Source organism: Podarcis gaigeae (genome assembly GCF_964106915.1).
Source record: "Podarcis gaigeae genome assembly, chromosome: 9".
In the NCBI taxonomy this organism is placed as follows: Eukaryota; Metazoa; Chordata; class Lepidosauria; order Squamata; family Lacertidae; genus Podarcis; species Podarcis gaigeae.
Window position 1 is genome coordinate 40,080,419 of NC_139685.1, and position 14,381 is coordinate 40,094,799.

At 40.3% G+C, this 14,381-nt stretch overlaps 1 protein-coding gene across 1 annotated transcript in view; it reads left to right on the forward strand.

The window, feature by feature from the left end:
* The window catches only part of DCHS2 (dachsous cadherin-related 2), a 102,663-nt gene extending 88,645 nt beyond the window's left edge, over positions 1-14,018 (forward strand). The window contains exons 15-20 of the mRNA XM_083755162.1: positions 3,310-3,521; positions 4,342-4,493; positions 5,851-5,981; positions 8,222-8,508; positions 8,606-8,744; positions 9,764-14,018. Coding sequence (XP_083611288.1) covers positions 3,310-3,521; positions 4,342-4,493; positions 5,851-5,981; positions 8,222-8,508; positions 8,606-8,744; positions 9,764-12,408 — 3,566 coding nt within the window. The 3' untranslated portion in view covers positions 12,409-14,018. The remainder of the gene's footprint in view (positions 1-3,309; positions 3,522-4,341; positions 4,494-5,850; positions 5,982-8,221; positions 8,509-8,605; positions 8,745-9,763) is intronic.
* Positions 14,019-14,381: the final 363 nt, after the last annotated feature.

The window sequence follows — 14,381 nt, forward strand, 5'->3', positions numbered from 1 at the left end:
TCCTCTGAAGCAAGGTTTATTTTTGCTAATAGTAACACACTTCATTGTTTAGTCGTTTAGTCGTGTCTGACTCTTCGTGACCCCATGGACCAGAGCACGCCAGGCACCCCTGTCCTCCACTGCCTCTTGCAGCTTGGTCAAACTCATGCTAGTAGCCTCAAGAACACCTTCCAACCATCTGTTGTCCCCTTCTCCTTGTGCCCTCAATCTTTCCCAACATCAGGGTCTTTTCCAGGGAGTCTTCTCTTCTCATAAGGTGGCTAAAGTATTGGAGCCTCAGCTTCAGGATCTGTCCTTCCAGTGAGCACTCAGGGCTGATTTCCTTCAGAATGGATGTGTTTGATCTTCTTGCAGTCCATGGGACTCTCACGAGTCTCCTCCAGCACCATAATTCAAAAGCATCAATTCTTTGGTGATCAGCCTTCTTTATGGTCCAGCTCTCACTTCCATACATCACTACTGGGAAAACCATAGCTTTAACTATACGGAGTAACAGCCAGTTGTTAGCCTTCAGGTGCCATCCTTTCTATCACGTAGGGAAGGGGTAGGAAACCTCAGGCCCAGGGCAAATGCAGCCCTCCAGGCATCCTCTGTCTGACCCTCAGGATCCTCACTTGGTTATGTTCCCTCCTCAAGCTACATCCCGTACTGGTCCTGCCAGCTGTTTTCCTGGGTGGAGGTTGCAGTTTAGGTTCACTATGTTTCTCATTAAAATAATCAGAAAGAAAATTCATCGAACATCAATTGTGATCAGGCAAAGTGATTGCAAACTTCACATCAATTTTAATTAGCCAGCTTGAATGTGACATATTTCATATTTAACTTCAACAGTGTTGCAAATGTGGATGTGAAAAGGGCTGTAAACATTTTTGTATATTTGTGGAAAATCCATTGAAACATAAAAGTATGTATTTTTAAAAGATTTTTACATAAACCACCCATTGGCTAGATTTTATGAGTAAAGTCGCTGTGTGCTAAATGAATACCATCTGATAGCTGAAAAGAACTTCCTTCTGGCTGTGGAAAGAGATCTACTGCTTAGTTAAACCTCAAGTATGTTTTTAATAATCAATTATTTTATTAACATGACTGTCTCATTTAATCTCAATCAAGTACGCATTTGGGAACGTTTACATAACATGTTTTCAACAACTGGATTGTTAATAGAGGAGAGTCAAGCTATATGTCTGTCTCTCTGTGTGTACACATATGTTTACTTGTGCTGGCAGAATAATCATAGCCAACCCAAGATCCATTTCCATTGGGATGATTCTGAGGCATGATTAGAGAGATGGGAGCTTATAGGTGCTCAGTTCCACTATTTACATGCATATACAGCCTCACCCTGTACTTTGCTGGGCAGTAAAGCCTTGATTAGCATGTGGCACCAGCATACCAGCATGTGTACTATAGGAACATAACTGAATTCCTCTTGACCAGGAAATAGTGTCCTTGATTCCGCTGTGCCTGCACTCCAGCACAGGGAAGCCCCTGTTGGAGATTCATTCCCCGTGTCTGCAGTCATAGGATTGTTGTCTACCACATGTCAGTGTATGTTTTCATTCCACAGTGTGGGAAGTGACAGAGACAGGATGTTTGTGTTACTGTGTTCCATGAGGTGGGACTATTGTCCTTTGTTCTCTCTCTGAAGTCTGATGAGGAGGAGCGAAGTCAGAGTGCTCCGAGTGTATTATATGTAAATAAACGTAGATTAGCCAAAATGCTGTGCTATTGGTTCTGTTACGTGAACTGCGAATACTCTGCAGATCCGTAAGTGTGCATCAGTTGCTGTGATGTTCGGGTTGGAGAAAGCTTTTGAAGCTCCCAAATGACCATTCAGGAGGGAGAGAACATGCCAGTTGGGCATGTGTCTCTACCAGGGTCCTACACGAGAGTAGGACGCTTCTAATAGCCCCCAGCATCCAAGTGGTTTTTCAGGGCAGGTTGGAGAGAAGAGGCACAGCCACAGAAATCCTAAGTGCATTCTTGCATTTCAGCTGGCAGAACTTAGTGGCAAGGTTTATCGGGGTTCTTTATAAGTACTCTGCCTTTTTAGGATGTTCTTTTAGGAAGCCTCTGCTTATTGGAGTAAGATCAAGCTATCCAGCCCCAATTCTCTGTTTGATTGCTCCAGGAAGTAAACTTGTTAGCAAGTTTTTCTTGTAATGTATAAACCTAGTGGGCCAGTATTTAAAAGTTCTGTTCCTTCTCTCACCTGTAGTCTGATGTGCCACAGCCCATAGTTTTATTACCATGGTGAGAAGTAGGCCTAAAAGCCAGGTCACATACAAAATGCATGCTGCAGATGTTGGCTAGTGGAAACATATCAGTAGCTGCAGAATATGATACCTGGGTCCAAGGTTATGGTCTAAAGCAGCCTTTCTCGACCTGTGGGTCCCCAGATGTTGTTGAACTACAACTCCCATCACCCCTAGCTAGCAAGGCCAGAGCTCAGGGATGATGGGAGTTGTAGTCCAACAACATCTGGGGACTCACAGGTTGAGAACTGCTGGAAGCATGACAGGTTTTGCAGAAGCTTAGCAGGACTGGGTTTGGTCCATTTCCCAGATGGGAGTCCTTTGTTATACCACCTTGAATATCATGCTGGAATAAACGCAGTACATAAATAAGGAGTTTTCTTCAAACACCCATTGTGCAACCTTGATGCAAGGGTAATATAGAAAAGAATGTGCAAATGATAAAATAAGACATCAGAAAAACTGGTAGTGGGTCATTAATTAGGTCTTTGAAGCACAGCCTCCTTCACAGAGAGAGCTCTAAACTGTACCCATTGCATTGGTAGTGGCATAGACAAATATTTGTGGCAGAAGGGTAGGATTGTCCTGCCTTGTAAATGTTGGCTTCTGGGGTAGTAAGAATTCACCAAGATAAGTGTGTGCCACCAGCCCTCATCTGGACCTCTTACATTAGCCTTTCTTTGGCTGCTGTGGATCCTGAATTGGACTAATAAAAAGCAGATGCAGTCCCACTTTAATGTAGATTGCTTGGTTAGATTACTTTTATTAAGATTCTCTAAAAAATAAAAATAGCTTTTTGCCAAATTGCCATTATGGTTTTCATTTTTTCTGCACTTTTTAGAGAGTGATTGAAGTGAAGGAAGAAATTCTAGATCTACAATTTAAAGTGGTTAAAATAGATAATCAGGCATACAGTTGTCTTCTCTTTCATTCACAAATTTCTTTACCTTGTTTACTTATTTTTTTATGTAGAATGCACTGCCGTTTTAACTATGTATATATATTCCTGAATATATAACAGTCATCTGTTTGTTTTCATCAAACAAAACAGGTGACATCACAGTAAAACGAGCTGAATTTCTTGACTATGAAGTGAGGAAAAAAGTACATTTTGCAGTCTTAGCTGGAAATGGCTTAACTTCAGCGGTGTGTGGGGTGACAGTATTTATACAGGATGTGAATGATAATGCACCTCAATTTGAGCAAAACTATTTCAAAACATCAGTGTGGGAAGGTCAAGTCTACAACACATACATCATGCAGGTAACCTCAAACTTGTGTTTAAACTATATTTGTCTGAAGTGTCCCTTCTTAATGAATACTGTATTTTTTTTTGTCCACTTTTATCATCATTACAAACCAGTCATTACAAAGCAGTTAATTTATCTAATCAAACTACAGATTGACAGGACCATTTGAAATACCTATTTTGGATTACTCCTCTCAATTTTTTAATGCATCCTTTCTCACAAGGGTCCCCGGTGGCTGAATACTCTGTCTCTTTTTGGGCAGGAGAAGAGAGAGGGCACTCGTCTTGATGGGACAAAAAGAGGAAATGTAGATCTTGTAAAGAAAATGAATGTAAATTTCAATTCTGAAGTATGCAGCACTGATCTGCAACAAGGAGCAATAAAAAGAACTGTGGTTGCTACAAAATTAAGAAAGCCATATGCTGAACATGGGTCTTACTTGAATTCAAAACTGGAACCAGCATTTAGGAAGCCATGGGACTGCATGCACACACTCACTACCAACACTTGTAATTTGCCCTGCTGTTCTAAGTATTCAGATCCTTCCCCATATCCAAGGCAAGCTACTGCAGTTTTAAGCATGAGGGGACATTGACCCATGTATGGATTATCCCACACTGAGAATAAGTTTCATTGGCTGTAATCCAACACCTTCTGAACTCTACATGCACCTATTGTCACATACGTGGGAAAATAATACGTTCGGCCAATAGAAGCAAAGTTGCAACACAAAAAAACTGCAGCAAGCACCACATGTGCATCCAAGATCCATTTCTGTTGCAGGGTGTAGAGCTAAGTGCCTTAGCATAAGGATGGCTTTTCTCTCCATACAGATCTACGCAACAGACGATGACGCTGGACTTAACGGAGAAATTGAATATTCAATTTTATCTGGCAACACAAATGAAGCATTTCTTATTGATTCAGCACAAGGAATTATATCAACGAATGCAATCCTAGACCGTGAAGACATTCCATCATATAGGTTTGTTTCTAACAAATTCAAGATCTATAGCTGGTGTGAGTTTTGTTTGTGTGGGGTGGGGGAGGAAGGGGTTGTTGGTCAAGTTAGCCATAGCAATTCGTATGCTGTCAGTGGGATCTTGTTGTTGTCCTGTTGGGATTGTTTATGTAATGAAGAGGAAGCACACAGGGGTGAAGGTGTCCTCCTTTAATTTGTCCTCCTTTAATTTAGTTTCAGTTTGTTGGTTAGCTTTTCTAGTAAGGCTGTGTCCTATACTGTTTGGTTCCAGTGGTCCATGTTTACCCCTGACAAGTCCCTCCAGTTTCTAGCTATGATGCTCCTAGATGCTGAGAGTAGGTGTTATAAGCTCTTTGTAGTGTGAGTGTGCGTTATTGTCTTGGAAATTATTCAATAGGGCTATGAACTTTGCTTTTTCAAAGTTCAAATGATCTCTTCTTTGACCTACACAATAAACTTGGGTGGAAATGTTAAATGTTAAGAGCTTCAGAGGGAACTGCTGACAGAAGCTTAAATTTGAATGCCTTGACTATAACGTTGGTTTTTTTTTATGAAAGTTGGTGTGTGTGGATGTGTGTGTGTGTGTGTGTGTGTGTGTGTGTGTGTGTTTGCACACTGAAACTTAAGAAACCAATTATTTTAGTAAATATCTCCATGTGTACCTTCTTGATATATGTTCTAGACAAAATATGAAATTATGCATGTTTACAAACTTTGAATGCAAGTCTGTAATTCAAGTAATGTGTTCTGACAATTTTGAAGCCACAAAAACTCAAGAGCAGAACTGGTATGGTGGATGAATGGCATTAGACTCCACATATCAAATTGCAGCTTTTTGTGTTCAGCGCCGTCATGTGAATAATGGGAAACAATGCTGTTTGTCACGTTTGAAAGGAAGTTATTGTGTCAGAGATGAAAGAGAAGATGAATTCTGCATATTTATTTAACAAATGTATATTCCGCCCTTTCCCAAGCTTTGAAGTGGATTATAATGACATTCACTACAAAATACATACTTCCAAAGGGAGATAGAGAAAAATACTGCTTACCAATTTAAACCTATTTACAATATGTAAAACACATGACATCCGTGAAGCGTTAATGCCAGCCCTGAGTCCTGCTCCTTTTGTTCTAGTTCCCGTTTAACCCTCTGTCGTTCTTGAACTGAATGCCTTCCTCACATGTTAAAAAAGAAGTATCATGTAAATGATAAAAATTAAAGTTACAAGGTTTCTCCCCCACCACATTTTCAGAAGGATAATTTTGGAAATAGTTTATCATTTTTGGTGTAACTTTTAATTAGATATAAAGTCATGGTTTACAAATACGGAACATGTTTTTGACTCTCTCTTTTTATCAGGTTAGTTGTGCAAGCTGTTGACAGAGGAACCCCCAGGCTATCTGCTACAAGCACAATAGAGATACAAGTTGTGGATATCAATGACAATGCTCCAACTCTCCAGCCTTTCGGCGTCGTTGAACTCCCTGAAAGTAAGAATGGCAAACACCAAGCAAAGAGATTGTGCTGGTTTGGACCTAATCCTGCTAAACCATAGTTTACTGCAGCTTTCCCCAACCCAGTGCCCTTCAGATGTTTGGACTACAGGCAGCTGGGATGGTCAGGAATAATTGGAGTCATACTCCAAAACATCTGTAGGGCACCTAGTTAGCAAATGCTAGCTCATGCTTACATGAATAAACCACAGGGAGCTTTGTGCTCACACGTTTTCCCCTCCCCTCCCTCTCATACAAGGGCTTTCTCTTATGTTTTAAACTAACCACAGCATGTCACGTAGCTATGGTTTATTGAAAGTCAACTTCATGCCATAGTTTTAACAAACCATAGTTACAATTAACCACATGGTAAGGCTCAGAAGTATCACAAGATGTGGTCAACCAAAATTAGAATCAGAATTTGAACTTGCGGCCATGCCATAGAATGAGACGGGAGGGAGGAGCATTTGATCCTGGTGTACACTGCAGTTTGTCATGTTAAGCCATGGTTTAGAATTCTGTGCAAATGGGGCCACTGTCTTTTTATGCCTTTGTAATAAATAGGGGAAAATTTCTCAGATGGAATTTTTTTTTTATGAGTAGCACATATTCTGTGGCATATTTCTGCTGGCTGGGAAGCTTATATTTGTGAGCAACTTAGAAACAGCATATAAAAGAATGCCGTCTGGTGCATTAAATCTCAAAACATTGGTAAAAGACCCTGCTGCGAGGTTCAGATGTCAAATTCCTAAGATTTATTTTCAATTTCTATTTCCCTTTTGGAGAAAGAAACACAGTTCTTAAGCCAGAGTTCCCAACAGTTAACTTTTCAATTCTATTGTTATTGACTAAAGTAGCACTTGTGTTATGAAAGTTAAGTAACTTCACAGTGAATCAACTGAAGTTGTTGGCTTGTGTTGGAATGTTCAGCAATTTTGTTCCAGTGCTTCGTCCTTCTTCTGATGTTACATTTTGTGGCACAGTAGCTATTCCAAGGGCCTCTTTTTCTACCACATGTTTGAGGTCACATGGAATGGCTCTTTCTTATGGCTCCCCATGCCACCATCTCCACTTTGGGGAACTGAGAGAAGGACAGTTTCCATGTGACTTGGAACTGCTGCCATTAAAGAGCAGCACAAGAAGGAGTTATGACACATCAGCCATAAAAAATAAAGTCCATTTTGAGATTTCTTCCTATGTTTTGATTTTTCACTCACAGCAGTGATGCATGTCACTCCCAGAAGTGGAAAACATTTATGCATTTGCCACCCACCAGCCAGACATGGGGTTGCCAATAATCCAGAAATAGCTTGGCTTATCCATATCTGGTTTATGTAGCTATTCCTCCAGAATTATAGTTTCACTTAGGCAAATTGACCTTGAAGAACACACCTGGATGAAAATTGTCAATCGACTGGGAGATGAACTTTAGACCTTAAAATCTGCAATTTGCATGCCAGATATTCATTACTGTACTCAGGCGTCAAACAAGGACCAGTTTTGAAACATCTGGACAAAATTATATTCTTCCAAAATAACTCCTGACATAAGAAGAGAGTAGTTCCATCCAGTAAGCTATTAACTTCCTCTTCTTCTTGTTTTTGGCTTTTCATTCCTACTAGTTCCCCTTTCTTCCTTTTAATAGTGGTCTCATATGAACACCAAACATACATGGGAGTATTTGTGTTGTCAGTATATTGTTAAAGGTCTGGCTTTTCATTTCCTGTGACCAAGATTGCAAAGGGAAGAGATGTGTGCCCTGCCCTGGAATAGCTTTGAGTAGTCTAAATACAAAAAGGCTGGGAAGAGCTAGCATGTATTATTATTATTATTATTATTATTATTATTATTATTATTATTATTTGTATATCACTGTATATCCGTAGATCTCAGGGCAGTTCACAACCTAAACATTTAGGTAATAAGCCACCTTTTTAACTGTTATTTTATGAAGTCAAGGAAGATTATCCCAATATTTTTCTTGAGCAAATCTGTTTTCTTATTTGCAGTGTGGGGATGGGATTCTTGCAAAACTTTTCTAGAGGATTTAACAGCATGTACACAGTTTAGTACTGTCATCCACATTATCTCTAACCTTACCCTTAAAATATTCCTCAGATTTCTGGCAACTATGGTTTTTTTGGGGGTATACATATAGTTTATTGATGAAAATTTCTGGAGGGCTTCCAAGAACAACAGTGATAAATAAGTCTTACTCTTAAATATGATGGTTGTAGATGCTCCACTTGGCTCCCTGGTGATGCAAGTATTGGCAGATGATGCGGACCTAGGACCACCCCTTCACTACAGTTTTGCTGAGAATGGAAATCCTGGAATGAAATTTGCAATTGACCAATGCCATGGAACAATCACATTGGTGAAAGCATTAGATTTTGAAGAAATCACTCAGCTTGAACTGTTGGTCAGAGTTTCCGATTCTGTGCACGCAACTACAGAACAACTTCTGATATTTATATCTGATATTAATGACAACCCACCAGTATTTACTCAGGATGCATATCAGGTAAGAAAAGAAACTTTAAGTAATTTAAAGCTTTTGTTGTGAAGACATCTCTTCATGTGACCTTGAGATGCTGTGGACTTTCCCCACCCCCTTTCAGGTGATGATACCCGAACGTAGGCCTGTAGCTACTGCTCTTTTGACTGTCTATGCCACAGACAGAGATTCAGAGTACAATGGAAAGCTAACCTACAGAATTCTTCCCCCCTCTGATGAATTTTCTGTTGATCCACAAAATGGTGAGTTCGTTGTATGTTTAATAATTTGCAGTGTGGAACATACAATATGATGTGCTTTGTCTGGAATGCCTGTTGAAGCTTCTTGTTATCCACACATCAAACACAGCCAAAATTGTGATTCATATCTGCAATACAATTGCATTGACAGCACTGAGAGAGCGGGTAATGGGAAGATTTAAGTGATGAACAGAGGGCATGTAATGAGCATCTAGCAGTCTGTTTATTTACCTGTTTATTGAACATGCCATGCTATTACTTACTTCAAGAGTTCAAACGAGAAAAACATTAATTTACAGCATACCTTTAGGCATTCAAGTAGAAACAGGATTTTCCAGAAATATAAAGAATAAAGAGATCTGCCACATTTAATAATTTTGCAAAAGAATTTACAGACACTTTTTGGGAAGCCCACTAGAGCAGGGTTTCCCAAACTCTGGTCCCTGGCACGTCTGTGGATTTGTAATTAAAGATGGCAGACAGCACATCCAACGTGTTAAATGTTCATATTGATTTAGAAATCTAGTTTTATTGTTTCTCTTATTTCTTATATTGTATTTTATTGTATTACAACTTGAATTTCTATGAAAAATTGTAATACAATAAAAAAGTATAAGAAATAAAAGAAACAATAAAAGTACAGTTCAGATTCATACAGTACTTAGCACAGTGGATTACAATTGCTTACAGTGAGCAGGAAAAATATTAAATGGCCTGCCAAGACCCTCAGTAATTTTGAAGAGATCCACGGGGAAGAAAGTTTGGGAACAACTACGCTATAGCCTAGGTATGCTCCAACTGGAAAAGAAAATGTTCAGCCTTGCAGAATTAGGTGACATGTTGCTATTGTTTTAAACTCTTGTGGTTTACTCCCAGTTGGGTATAGGATTGTTGCCTTAAAATCATTTCAAATGATGACTGTTTCTTTTAGGAAATGCTGGAGGGGGGATTTTAACTGAACCATTATGCTTCTATTACTGAAAGTTTGTTTTGAAATGTGTTTTTCTAAAACTTTATTTTAGGCTCACTATATCTGGTTAAGACAGTGACATACCAGGAAAAGAATCCAGTTATTCGACTCCATGTAGAAGCCAGTGACAGTGGGAATCCTGCTTTGACTGCTGTTGCTTCAGTGCTCATACAGATCCAGGATGTGAATAATTACATCCCTCAATTTACTGTGCCATCGTATAATCTCAGTATCAGTGAAAATGTCTCTGTTGGAGAGATGCTGCTAACATTCTCAGCTATTGACAATGACAGGACACATGACAGCACCTATGTTGAATATTCCATTATTGGTGGTAATGGTGGTAATAAGTTCCAGGTGGAAAAATGCATCGTTGGGCCAGAATCTCCAAGTAAACTGACTGGAAATCTTGTGTTGAGGAGCATTCTAGATCGCGAGAGCAGTTCATCTTACCAGTTGTTAATTCTTGTATCTGACCGTGGGACTCCTCCTTTAAACGCCACAGCTACAGTGTCAATCACTGTTTTGGATATTAATGATAACCCACCTATATTTACCAGTTTGGAGTATAAAGTTCATGTCAGGGAAAATTTCCCTGTAGGCAGTCATGTTACTGCTGTCTCAGCTAGTGATTGCGATGCTGGACCTAATGGAGACATCACGTACAGTATCACCTCTGGAAACGACAAGGGGCACTTCCGTTTAGATGGGAAAACCGGCTCCCTTGACCTCGTCAGAGCTTTGGATTATGAAGAAACAATGAATTTCAGTCTGACCATTCAAGCTTCTGATGGAGGAGTTGGCATAAAAAATGTGGCCTTTGCTGTAGTTTTTATCAGCATCCTTGATGCTAACGATTACGTCCCAATATTTGTATTTCCCACCCAGGACTGCAGAATCCATGAAAATCTGCCTGCTTTTTCTTTTGTCTGCAGAATTTCTGCACTGGATTTTGATACCGGCCCCTACGGTCACCTTTCGTATTCCATCCTGTCATCATGTTTGTCTGGTCATGGAACTCCTGGAGATCATGACATGTTTTTCATAGATCCTCTGACAGGAGAGATCCGCACCAAGCAGGTGCTTGATTTTGAAGACCAGGACAAGTATTGCTTCATAGCTCAGGCCAAAGACAGAAGCGACTCAACAGCCACTATCACTGTTCAAGTGGAGGTCGAGGGGGCAGATGAATTTGACCCTGTCTTTAACCAAGACCAATATTTTTTTGATTTCCCTGAAAGGAATGAAGCAGGGCAGTTGATTGGCAAAGTCACAGCATCAGATTATGATGGAGGCTTGGATGGTGTTGTTCACTACACTTTGCTAAAACAGTCGCCCTTCTTTTCTGTGAACCACAGCAGTGGGGCCCTCTACTTGACCAGACCTTTCCACAGGAAGAGAATTGGCATGAAGAGAGCAGGCGATACTCTTGAACTGCTTATAAAAGCTCATAGCCCAAAGCTGGACTCGAAGTCTAGCACGTGCACAATTCTGGTGAACGTCTCTAAAGCTCCAGAGACTTATTCCATGTTGCCGGTGGAAACAGTGTCCATTAGCATCGCCGCTTCTACTGTAGCATTCCTGTTTCTGGCCATCAGTCTTGCTGTGCTTATTGTTAGATTCAGGCGAAAAGACACTGCAAACTCCAGCATGAAGAAAGAGATGCCATGTCCCTCATCTGCTGATTTGAAATTAGACCATGAGAATAGTGCTCCTAAAGACGTCCGGAAATCCCAAATCCATGCAACCGGTAACCTTCCAGTAGGCACCATAGCGGAGTGGCTAAGTTTGGTAGGCATCAGAGAGAGAAGGGACATGGGCAACCATTGTAGGCATTCAGACTCCAGCGGACATGGCTCTGCAGAAGGAGAAACTGCAGAAGATGAGGAAATAAAGAGGATCAATGAGCATCCCTGCAGGAAGGGTTCCGGATCAGCTTTAAGTGACCGAGGCTCACGTATACCCGACTCAGGAATTCCTAGAGACTCTGACCAGCTTTCGTGTCAGTCTGAGGAGACTGATGTCGTGGCCATTTCTCAAAGCATAGAGGCTGCCCACCCTTTCCAAGATGGAAGTGGAGGAGAGGGAAGAGAATGTGATGCAAAGTATGCTTGCAATAAAACGCTGTCCGAAACACTTCACAACCTGGGGATGAAGGAAAAAGACATCATGACAGACATCACAAGAGAATATATCTTCATACCTGATGATCAGAACTCCCATTATGGATCTCTTGCTACCCTAGTTGACTCTGATGAGGATCTCAGAGGCAGCTATAACTGGGATTACTTTCTTAATTGGGAACCCAGATTTAAGCCTCTCGCATCCGTGTTCAGTGATATTGCAGAACTGGAGGATGAAAGCTTAAAAATGCATAGCTTTCCTAAGGAGAAGAAATCTTTCATCTTTCCTCCTCCTCTAATTACTTCTGTAGCTCAGCCTGGTTTAAAGACAGTCCCCCCGCGAATTCCAAATCTGTTGCCTGGTCAGGCATTTAAGAAATACCCCCGCTCACCCCTCATCCATCATCTGAGGTATCCTCCATCTGCTATGACTCCCAGTTTTTCACCTTCTCTGTCTCTGCTTACCACGCAGACCCCTACAGCATCTCCAGTGGCCTCCCATCCTAACCTGAAGGGGATATGCCCTGGTGGGGCAAAGTGTGAACTTTCAGCAGATGAAGAAGTTCAAGTATAGATTATTTATCATTGACTTAAAGTGTTACATAAACGTTTGGCTAAATGTTTTTGCCATATTCCTTAACGAGCATTGCATGTCATGTCTATATCTGTAAGAGGGAGAAAAAATATTTTTTACACGTTAAACATTTTACCTGCCTAATTAATTCACTGCAGGATGTACTCCAGATCTGTTAGGGACTTCCTTGATAATTCATTATGAACTTACCTACGTTAGCTGTTTGTGTTCTGTATGTTCTAGACATCTAGGGGGAAATCACTGGTGGAACAGAACTTTCACGCAATGCTTACTCTTAAACTCAGGTGAATAGTTGAGGATGTGTAGAACTTGCTGGATGTCCATGCAGCATACAGAGTTGCTATTTTAGCTGGTCTAACATGTGCTCTGGTGCTGCTAGTAAGGCACAACAGGCATTGCCATTTTTGTCCCTTCCCCCAAACTACTCTTGATACCTGAGCCAAGCACACTTCAGCTGCAGTAAAGAAAAGAAAAAAGTTGGTGCTACATAATATTCAGTGCATGTAGAAGTATATTTACAGACACGCACACATTTCGGAGTGTGCATATTTGTTGTATCAAATCAGCATATAGTTACCAATATTTTTACAGCTTTCTTTTGCTTCAGTATATAAGTAAATGTTTTTGCACCTTCATTTACATTACCTCGAATGAAACCAGGATCAGTTAGAATTGGCCTTTTGTGAATACGAAAAGGCCCTACAAAGGTTTGGTTCCCCGCCCCCAGTCTCATCTAGAACAAGCAATGGATAAAATGCTTGCTAGACTGACCCTCTGGGCTCACATTTAATGATTGCTTATTCTGAATGAATGTGCTCAAGGTTCAAAATATCTTGATCCTCTTTACTTCTGTGTAGAAGTGACACCACTAAAAGCTGGAGGAATAAAAAAGCGGAATTAACATTGTTTCCAGATAACACTGGAAGTAAAGGGTAGAATCACAGAGATTCAGAATGGCAAAACAAATCAAAGATACATTCCTAGTGGATGTAGAATGACTACTGCATCTGGTATTTTTGCCTTTGATTTCAGTGAATCTCCAATGCAGTTTACACTGAGATTGTCTGAAAGAAGTATTCGGTGTCGCTGGAGTGCCTTCTTTCAGGCCCCTGACCTGTGCAATTCTACATTCCCTTGGACCTCTTTGAAAAGTGACAGAGTGACATTTATCTGATATCTGAGTGCAGCCAGGACTTTCTGGCTTTTAGGGATACACTGCCTTGTACTCATGGTTCTTTGCTTTCCATACCCACAGTGGGATCCATCTACTTGTGTGGTTTATTGGATTATAGCCAGGACCTTTTGCTCTAACTTCTGACTTTCTATAGGAAGCCTGAAAGCTTATCAAGATCTGCCACACTAGTTCCCTCACATAGCAGAGTTGTTTTCCCATGATATGAAAGCATACCAAACAAAAGAAAGGAAATGGGCGATGTTAATTTATGAATTCTGTATTTGCAAAATACATACATGTATATAACAAAGTATAACCAAAAATGTAAAGTCACGGCAGTGACTTGTATAATTGCATAACTAAATAATGTAACAGTATTTTAAATATAATTTTTATATTTTTTCTACTGTGAAAACTTAGTTTTTATTTTTCTTGGTTTTAATGTACAAAAGATACTAAACTGTAAGGATGTCCAGGGCTTTGGATTTCTGGGCATTTCCTGACCCAGCCCTACTAAAGGAAGCAGTTGAGGAAGAAGACTGTGGTAAGAAAGGAAGATGGTCCTGAATTCTCCTGATTGGAAACTGATTTTAGAGAATTGACACATTTTGCATTTCTAAGCAGGGCCTGGTTCCAGTCGCAGCTTTATTATTTAGCGATTTGATTTCTAGAGACATGTTCTAACCACCACCACCACCCCCAAAAAAGAGAAGGGGAAGGAAACCTACATGGATTTATTTATTTTTTAAAATGCAACCATTTTATAGATGCCTGATGC